Raw genomic sequence first — 9,997 nt, forward strand, 5'->3', positions numbered from 1 at the left:
GACTAAATAAAACATCGAAACAGGTAACATTTCACTATTAGAACAGAACCTTTTTTAACGTCAACGTCATTAGCAAGTGATTACAAGAATATAGGACCAGTACAACAAAATGCAATAAAGCAATTAGTACATCGTCTCTCTCTTTTTTTTCGAACCATAACCAAATCACAAAATCTCAGTTGAATTTTGAATCTCGTGAAGTTTACAAGTCAAAAATAAATTAGCCGTCATTCTGTGCGGACGTACATACCTAATAAAAAACCGAAAGTTCATATTAAACAGTGTCAACGATGTATAATAATGTCAAAGTGGAAATTTTTGAGCAGCCTCAACCAAAATCAATGAGATTTCGTTATTCAAGTGAAGGAAATTCGGCCGGTTCTATTTTAGGAGTGAAAAGCACAGAAGACGCGAAAACATATCCATCGATTCGTGTACTTAATTACGAAGGACCCGCACGTGTTCGTGTATCATGCGTTACGATCGATGAGATTCCCAAGTAAGTGTTTCTGAGTTAGTCGCACGAAAGGTCATATTTTAGGACAAATTTGTTGTTTCAATTTCATCGCAGAAGAGAGTGAAAAAACGTTTTGTTGATTGTGTTAAACGACGCGGAAGGAACTTTACAACATAGACTTCTTGCTTTCTTTGACAGTAGAACAACTGGTGGTCGACTGTCTTTAGTAAAGTCCGTTTCCATTGAACATCTAAGTTCTTACAAGTTTTTTTTAAGATTGAAAAATAATTTTGTAGATAAAAAAAACTGTCGCAGTGATCAAAAACTGCATTTTTCTATCCGTCTCCTTTTTTACATTTCCATTTTGGCGGCTGTACTTTTATTTTCATGAATTTCATGTTTTTGCTAATGAGTCTCGACAACCAAGAAGGTCCAACCAAACTTTTATTATTGACCATTGAATTTAAATAGTAATTGCAATCCCAACAAAAATCTCTACGGGAAAAGTGTGACGCAGTCTTTGAAATACAATTTCTAAAATGAATGACATCGCCCAATTACTTCAAACAAACTGGCTTAGTTTTCCTCATCATCTGTCAAATAAGATTTACCAAAAAAAATTGTCTGAAAACAACAACAAAATTACCAAAAAAAATCTGCGTCGCAAAGTGGCAGGGGAACAGATCTACAAGAAAATTTATCTGCGACATGTGACGCAGATTTTTTTGGTAAAATTTTCGTTGTTTTCAGTCAATTTTTTTTTCATGCTTCGGCGCCGAAAATGAGGGCAATTTTTCGAATTTTCTCGGGTTTCCGGCCCTCACTTCGTTCGGCCTACAATCCGTGAAATTGACTAAAATCAATCGTCCAAAACAGGTACACAAATAACCATTTGGTAAAAATTATTTGTAGTCTGGGTGCTTGTGTAATTCCGCTTGCGTTTCGATTTTCGATTTTTTTTGATATCGCATGTTGTTTGTGGTGAAAAAGTATAGAACTAAATTTTTTTCCAGAAAATGGAAAATCGATTTTCCGGCCGGAAAAGCCGTTTGTTTCATACTTAAAAACTTAACTTGGAATATCTCGCGATCCCGATGACTTATTTGAGATTTTATTTTTGCGTTAGTTAGAGTCATTCAATGCTGAAATATTATGGAAGAACTTTTTTCTCAAAAAATTAAATGGCGGCGGTATTTACGTTCCAAGAAAAGTGTCTCGGAAAATTCCTCAACTTTGTTGACTGATAACTCCAACGGCCAATTCTTAGTCAATTTTGATAAGTAAAAGTGATTTGAAAAGGTATAAGCTCTTTCGAAATCTGCCCGGCATAGCCAAAACCGATTTGTGGTTAGCAAGATATGAGCCAGGATTCCCACCTACCTCCAAATCTAAGTTTTCATTACACTAACTACGAAAATTGTAATTTTCGCTTCCCGAATGAGATGCGAAAGTTTAATAATTCAGCTCTCAGTAAGCCACGACATCACAAGAGGTGCGAAAGTACTTTCGCCCCCCAAACGAAGATGCGAAAGTAGATGACAGCAACAGCATGTGTTCCATCTGGTGTCATTGTGATCGCTGTGATTGTTGTGATAGAAAAGAACGTTGCCAATAATTTATTAATTTTTCTTTTACCAGGGGCTGCCGCCCCCTGGACCCCCGCATATTTCAGCTTATTTCGTTAAATTTCATCAGTTGGAACGTTTTTAGGAAGCTCAAATTACAATTTTTGTAGTTACTGTAATGAAAAGTTGTATGGATCACAAGGGACGAAAGTAAAAAAAATTCAACCTGTGCGATTGCCGCCCTGGCCTTCGGCCACGGGCTGCAAACTTCGCACACGGTTGAATTTTTTTTACTTTCGTCCCTTGTGATCCAAATAACCATTTCGTTTTGTTACATTTTTCTTTGGTATTATTGTGGGAGTTTAAAAACAAAAACTCGAAATTTTTAAAGAGCAATTACGTAGGCATCATTTCCCATACCGGTAATTGAAACGTATCTCCTCCCGGTGCTAGAACCCAGAGATTTAACAAGTTTTAACAAACTTTTTTTGTTTTCTTCTCACCAAATGCAAGAGATTGAGATCTTCAAGGGTCAGTTCCTATGTTTTGGGCACTCTTCACCTCAGAAATTGATACCTACATCTTCCAAGTTCTAGAACCTAGGAATTCAACCAACTTCCATCCGAATTTTTGCTTTATTTCATAAAAAATAGTCATAATTGAGATCGTTAGAAGTCAGTTCCTATGCGTAGGGCAGGCCTCACCCCGGAAATTGATACTTACATCTTCCAGGTTCTAGAATGTAGAGATTCAACGAGCTTCCACATGACTTTTTGCTCTATTTCATGAAAAATTGTTATAATCGAGATCGTCAAAGGTCAGTTCCTATGTGTAGGGTACTCTTCACATCAGAAGTTGGTAATACATCTTCCATGTTCCAGAACCTAAAAACCACAAATTAGCTATGCCGGGCAGATTGCGAAAGAGTTTACTTATACCTTTCCAAATAACTTTTACTTATCAAAATTGACTAAGAATTGGCCGAGTTATCAGTCAACAAAGTTGAGGAATTTTCCGAGACACTTTTCTTGGAACGTAAATACCGCCGCCATTTTTTTTTTCGAGAAAAAAGTTCTTCCACAAACAACATGCGATATCAAAAAAAAATCGAAAATCGAAACGCAAGCGGATCCACTTTTTCTGACACAAGCACCTGGACTATTGGCAGATGATGAGGCTTACTAAGCCAGTTTGTTTGAACTAATTGGGCGATATCATTCATTTTAGAAATTGTATTTCAAAGACTGCGTCACACTTTTCTCGTAGAGATTTTTGTTGGGACTGTTGGGATGTCATTCATTTTGGACGTTTTGGGCTTTTAACCTGAAATGTAGACCGCACTCTATTCATCAAAATGATATCCGAGTGAAGATCTATCGATATAGCCAATAAAAATTTGTTGATGAAAATTTCGGCAGCCATTTTTAACCTCTTCCTCGCCTCGGCGACCCCACGTTCTATTCATCAAAATGATCACCACAACTTCCCCTACTACTTTGCTGAAGAAGGTAAGTCTCTATCTGTCACCATTCAAGAAATGACTCTAAAACCCTAATTGACATTTTTCACATATGCCCCTCTGTTCCACTCGTAAAACTCTGAGACTTTGCCGAAGAAGGTAACTGTCTATCTCTCATAACCCAAAAACATATAAGCCCTTTCATCCTATGGTCGAGTAGCTCAACAATTTGGTCACTCGATTCGTGTGGGGTCGCACGCCTCTGTTGGTATAAATACAGCTGAGTTACAGCCGAAAACGCGTTCCCGACACTCAAAAACCACATTCAGAAGCCACTTCGAGGCCAATAAAACAAAATTCTGATTTTTCCTGGGGTAATGGCGTATCACATTTTCATTTTTATGTCCAACCTGAGCCTCCTGCCAAATTTCATGGAGATTGGCTGACTACTCCGGACATGATTTGTAAACATTCAAAATGCAATAACAATTTCAAAGCTTGCTGTGGTGCCTTACATGTGGCTATGCCAAGTCGTATTGGCACTTGATCTGCTCGCACAATGCGTTACTTTTTCTATGAAAAATCAAAGATCACGAGTTATCATTTCTCTCTCATTTTTCTATATACTTTTGACGTATCGTGATCTTTGCTAAATGGTGTTGCCAGCTTACTTTCTATTTATTGTATTTTAAAACGCATATGCTTGCATTCAGTATAGTCCACAGAATCTTTTATGGATTTTTTTAAAACATGTTTTTCCCATGCATATTGTTTGAAATGACAACTCTCACGGACACGAAGGCAAAACGGAATGAAAATGGACGACTCTGAGGCCACTTTAAGTTAAATTGCATTATATCGCTTCATGATTTCTCTGATATATGAGATCGAGGCTTGGGAAAAACATTCTTAAAAAAAAAAAAAATTAAAAAAGATTCGACCCACCCTAATGCGTATGCTGACCCTAACATGTCACGTTTGTACCTTTTGTGGTATTGTGTCGCGTAGATTTGATCAGTTTGTACTACACAGTCCTCATAAAAATCTTCAAGGCCATTTTAGGGGTGTTGAGAAATCTCGCGCCGCGTCATTCACAATAACCCACAAAGTGACATTTTCCTTATACAAAATGTGGAATTATGTCAATTATTGTGAATAACGCGGCGCGAAATTCCTAGCAACCAGCCTTCGGAAAATTGACCACTCGCCAGAATTTACCCAAAATAGGCACTGTCCACATCTAGGTTTGTACAAGAGCTTGCAATCGTATACTAAATCCAATCCAGATCCAGTTGTATAGATTCATAAAACACGACTTTCCTGTTGTGTGGGCATCGACCAAGGCGAGACTGAGAAATGTATTGTCTCCACCCGAGTTTAAGACTTCTCTTCTTCTTTCTTCTTCTTTTTCAGCCTGTTTCTATCCACTGCTGGATGTAGGCCTCTCCAACTTCTTTCCATTTCGTACGATCCATTGCCATTTGCTGCCAGTTTGTACCTGCAATATTCTTAATTCCGTTTGTCCATCTCTCTGGTGGTCTACCTATAGCTCGTCTTTTATATGGTCGCCAGTTCATGATCTTTTTGGTCCAACGTTCGTCTGTCCTTCTTGCAATATGTCCCGCCCAGCTCCATTTCAGAGATGCTATTCTTTCCATGACATCAACGACCCTGGTTTGTTGTCGAATCCATTGATTCGTCATTCTGTCTCTGAGTGTTATTCCGAGCATACTCCGTTCCATGGCTCTTTGTGTCACTCTCAATTTATCTTCGGATGCTTTTGTTAAAGTTAACGTTTCCGCTCCATAAGTGAGCACTGGAAGGACACAAGTGTCGAAAACTTTGCGTTTCAGACTATTATTCATTTTGCTTTTGAAAATTAGTCTGAGTTTTCCGAACGCTGCCCATGCAAGACCAATCCTACGTCTTATTTCTGCAGTTTGGTTGTCCAGACCTAACTTCAGTTTATGTCCTAGATATACATAGCTGTCGACTCGTTCAATGACAGTGTCACCAATTTTGATTTCTCTATCGTCCCCGATGTTGGTCATGACTTTTGTTTTCGATAAGTTCATCTTGAGGCCAACTTTGCTCGCCTCTTCACTTAACTGTTGTAGCATAAGCTGAGCCTGACCTAGATTCGCTGCTATCGGTACAATGTCATCAGCGAAGCGGAGATTGCTCAGGTACTCTCCATTTATCTTTATTCCCATTTTACTCCAGTTTAACTTCCTAAAAACACTCTGCAGAATCGCCGTGAATAATTTCGGTGAAATGGTGTCACCCTGCCTTACACCTCGGCCAATTCTGAATTTCTCCGTGCTCTTATGAAGTTTTATACATGAAAAGTAGCATTTTTGTACACATACCGAATTGTGTTGGAGTACCTTGAGTCTACTCTACATTCGTCTAATGCGTCCAATATCGACCATGTTTCCACTGAATCGAAAGCTTTTTCGAAGTCTATGAATAGCAAGACTATGTCGATGTTGTATTCACGACACTTCTCAATAAGCGTTCTCATCACCTGGAAATGGTCGTTTGTGCTGAAACCAGATCTGAAAGCAGCTTGTTCAACAGGTTGGTAGAAGTCGAACTTGTTAGTGTTCCTCTTCGTAATGATTTTCATAAACAACTTGTAGAGTGTTGACAATAGGCTTATGGGCCGGTAATTTTCCAGCTTTGTTATGTCTCCTTTTTTATGCAGCAATGTAATTACCGCATTTTCCCAGGCTTCTGGTACTTCTTCCCATTGGAGACATTGATTAAACAAAGCCGTGATTGCCTTTAATAATGAGTCTCCACCTAGTTTAATGGCTTCCACTGGAACACCATCTTCTCCGGGAGACTTTTTGTTTTTCATCTCGGCTACTGCAGCTTTGACTTCATCAACAGTTATGTCGGGCATATCCTCCGATCCCACGTTTCTTATTATTGGTCTATCTTCGGTTTCTTCCGTTGGGCTCTGTCTTGCTGAAGAAAACAAATTCTCATAAAATTCTGTTGCAACGTTTAATATCGCATTTCGATCCGTTTGGATCGTTCCTGTTTTGTCTCGTAATTTGAAGATTTCTTTTTTGGCGTTTGTCATTTTTCTCCGTAGGACTTTCATATTGCAGTTAGCTTCAATTATGTTTCGAGCCAATTGGACATTATATTTTCTTTCATCTGATCTCCTTGCTCTGTTGATACTTTTAGACTGAGTGCTTAAAAGTACAGAAGTGGGTCAAAATAATGGCATTCGAAGATTTTTAAAGAGCCGTTCACTGGTTTTCGCTTTAACATTACATGTGTTCTGTGATTCTTTTTGAGTTCGTTCAAGCTTGCAGTGTTGATTTCAGGGGCTATTTTTGGAAACTTTTTTGTAAAAACTGGGAACATTAAAAAACCGAATTTTTCCATAATTCCGAACTGTTTTGGCAACTCCGGAGCTCAGCTTTATGTTTTAGCCGGCTCTCAATGATTTATGTTTCATTGTTGACGCTCTCATGAGCGAGATATGTCAAGAAATAATCGAGAGTCAGTTAAAACGCAAGGCTGATTCAGCAGTTGCCAAAACCGATCGAAATGGTGGAAAAATTTGGTTTTTGAACGTTCGCAGATTTTGGAAAATTTTGGCAATTTTTTGGAAATTTTGTAAAAAAATTCCAAAAATAGGCCCTGGTTGATTTCCCACATTACATCAGTCTAGTCCCGAGCCTGTAATATGTCAGACATTTCCATAAGCAGTTTTCACCACAAGTTTGAAGTGTGGGGTTATGACGTCAAGAAAATCTAAGTTTTGACATTTCGCTTTGTCTGGCAACTCACTACTCTAAGGGAATTTTGTCTGACAATAGTGTAAAATGTCATTGGGGTCTGTGAGCGTCGAATGGCACTAGTTTGAAGTTGTGTGGTCATCACGACAAAAGATAACCACGTTGGACTTTTGATTTTGTCTGGCAGCTCACACTTCTATCAGATTTTTGTCTGGCAATTGTTAAAAAGTTCATATGGGCACTGGTCTGTAAAACAGCTGAAGCAAATTCATGCTGAAATTTCACTGCCTCTGACTGTAGAATCGAACAATTTTCTTTTAGAAATTCCATAAAATAATACAATTTACGTTTTCATTTAGGCCTCATCCAAATCGCTTGGTGGGAAAGCCGTGCAGCGAAGGTATTTGCACGTTCAATTTTACGGCGAAAGCTGCATCGCTTCTTAGATTTCCACAACTCGGAATTCAATGCCCGAAACTCATTGAAGTTGCAGAAAATCTGGAAAAGCGACAGGCGCAGAATATTGATCCATTCAAGAGTAAGCCAACCTCACGATTACTGAAATTCCTTTCATTTATTCAAAAATTTCGACCTTTTTTTTTCGTTACAGCTGGTTTCGGACATAAGGACAACCTAAAATCGATTAACCTACATCAAATACGGCTGTGCTTTGAAGTCTTTCTTGTGCCAGATCCCACAAAGAACGTGATCCCACTGGAACCAGTCGTTTCGGACATTATATGCGACAAACACAAGACAAATGTCAAATTACGGATCTTCGAAAAAAGCGACAATTGCAGTGCCGCATGTGGCGATAAAAAAATTTTCATTCTTTGCGATAAGGTGGACAAACGAGACATTAGAGTGCGATTCTACGAGACCGGTACGGACAATTCCGTCATCTGGCAGGATTTGGCAAAATTCCAACCGAAAGATGTCCACAAGCAAGTGGCCATATCATTCCGAACGCCGAAATACAGAGATCAAACAATAACTAAGCCGGTGAATGTCTTCTTTCGCCTGGAAACCATATCCGATGGAACCTACAGTGACCCGATACCATTTCAATATGTGCCCGACAATACCAACATTGAATTGGCTTTGAACAACAAAGTAGCGAAAATTGACGATGCCAAAGCATTATACGAGTTCTTACAAGTGCTCACAACATCCAATATGGCATATGATTTCGATGCGAACGTGACTGGCTCTGAAAATATTATCCCAGCAGGTTCCTATTTCGGTGCATCCCATGCTCCCGATAGCAATGCAATGGCTGCGAAACAATCTCAACAATACAAACCTCAGAAGTCTGACTATCAATCGTCATCTGCTCAAGCTAATTGTGAGCAATCGCACTACTTCAATCAACAGCAACACTACCCAGCAACGGCCCAGTTCAACACAGACTCTAAATATGGTAACTTTTCAGCGTCCACTTTCGGAAATGTGAACGGTGCAAATGCAACCAGTGCGAATTTGAACAACTTCAGTAGAAGTGTTCAACCAGCAAGCTATCAGAGCTTCCAGGCCGATAATTGCCCAATTCCAATGAATTGCGATAAAGGAACGCATCATTCGTGTCAACCTGTTTATGCAGCCGACAAAGTGATAATACAACAATTTCACAACAGCAATGTTACGATAAATCAACCGAAGAATGTTATGGACATACCAATGAGTGATGGTTTCAGTTCGGAAATGAATGTATTTTGAATTTGCCTCATTTTAACGTAAATTATTTTAAATTGTGAAATCCGCTGGAAATTTATTCGATTTCGATTTAAGTTTCCATTCCACTCAACAAAAAGTACTCCGTGGAGCAAGTTGTCAAATAAACTGAAGCAAGAAGACGAAATTAAGCATTAGCGATCAGGAAAAATGTTTTTGAACGACGTAAGATGCCAAATTTTGTACGTTTTATGGAACTGACTAGATTTTACGATAAAATAAATATTTTGACTACAAAAAAATGCGAAATTTTATTTTTTTTCGATTTTTTTCTGGTGCTGCCTCGACAATGACGAGCTGCTTGTGGCAATTCCTGCTCGAGGGTGAAAGAGTTGATCTCAATGTTTTGACTTATTAAGAGTCTCTGCCTTATTTCATTATTCCCTTGACGTACAGTCAAGGGTCTTACAGTCGAAATCCGTCCGTCTGTCCCACCCCCGGGTGTCTCAGATAGATATCATATCATCATGATACATGTACATATGATATATATTACTATAATATTATATGTTATATAATGTCAAAATATACATCTCAATGATAACCCGGCCATCTGTCCCACCCACGTCAGTCTGTCCCACTCACGTCCATTTCGTATTGCAAACTCAAAGTTAGTAACCAGTAATAAATGTGATGAAAGAACAGTTTAGTAAAACTAAAAGAGCAGGTCCCTGCAACTACTTTTAAAATGGCCAGAAAACTTTGAGATCACACCTACTTACTATCGGCACTTGAGGAAAAAATGGGCGACACCTTCCGACAAAAAAATGAGTTACGGAACAACAAAGTAATCTTTTCATTCTCTACTTTAGTGACAACAAAACGACCTCCACAGTGCATCTCAAGTGTCACTAAAAGATTTCTAATCGGTTGCGACCTCCAAGAAGCATGGTTTATTTAAAAAGAGAATAACAATACCTACTCTTTGCAATATATTACTTTCAATATCATAATATAAATAAAATTTCAATTTCATTTGTTGAACATAAACGTTACTCGATGTGGTGTCCAAAAGCATTGATTTTGT

At 38.6% G+C, this 9,997-nt stretch overlaps 1 protein-coding gene across 1 annotated transcript; it reads left to right on the forward strand.

Moving 5' to 3' along the window:
- The first annotated feature begins 290 nt into the window (after positions 1–290).
- On the forward strand, positions 291–8,975 carry LOC119082912 (embryonic polarity protein dorsal-like). Its single transcript, XM_037192567.1, has 3 exons — positions 291–499; positions 7,599–7,777; positions 7,850–8,975. Exons 1-3 carry the CDS (start codon positions 291–293, stop codon positions 8,953–8,955), a joined length of 1,494 nt encoding a protein of 497 aa, XP_037048462.1. The 3' UTR covers positions 8,956–8,975.
- Positions 8,976–9,997: the final 1,022 nt, after the last annotated feature.

The sequence above is a fragment of the Bradysia coprophila genome, unplaced genomic scaffold, assembly GCF_014529535.1.
Source record: "Bradysia coprophila strain Holo2 unplaced genomic scaffold, BU_Bcop_v1 contig_50, whole genome shotgun sequence".
Lineage (NCBI taxonomy): Eukaryota > Metazoa > Arthropoda > Insecta > Diptera > Sciaridae > Bradysia > Bradysia coprophila.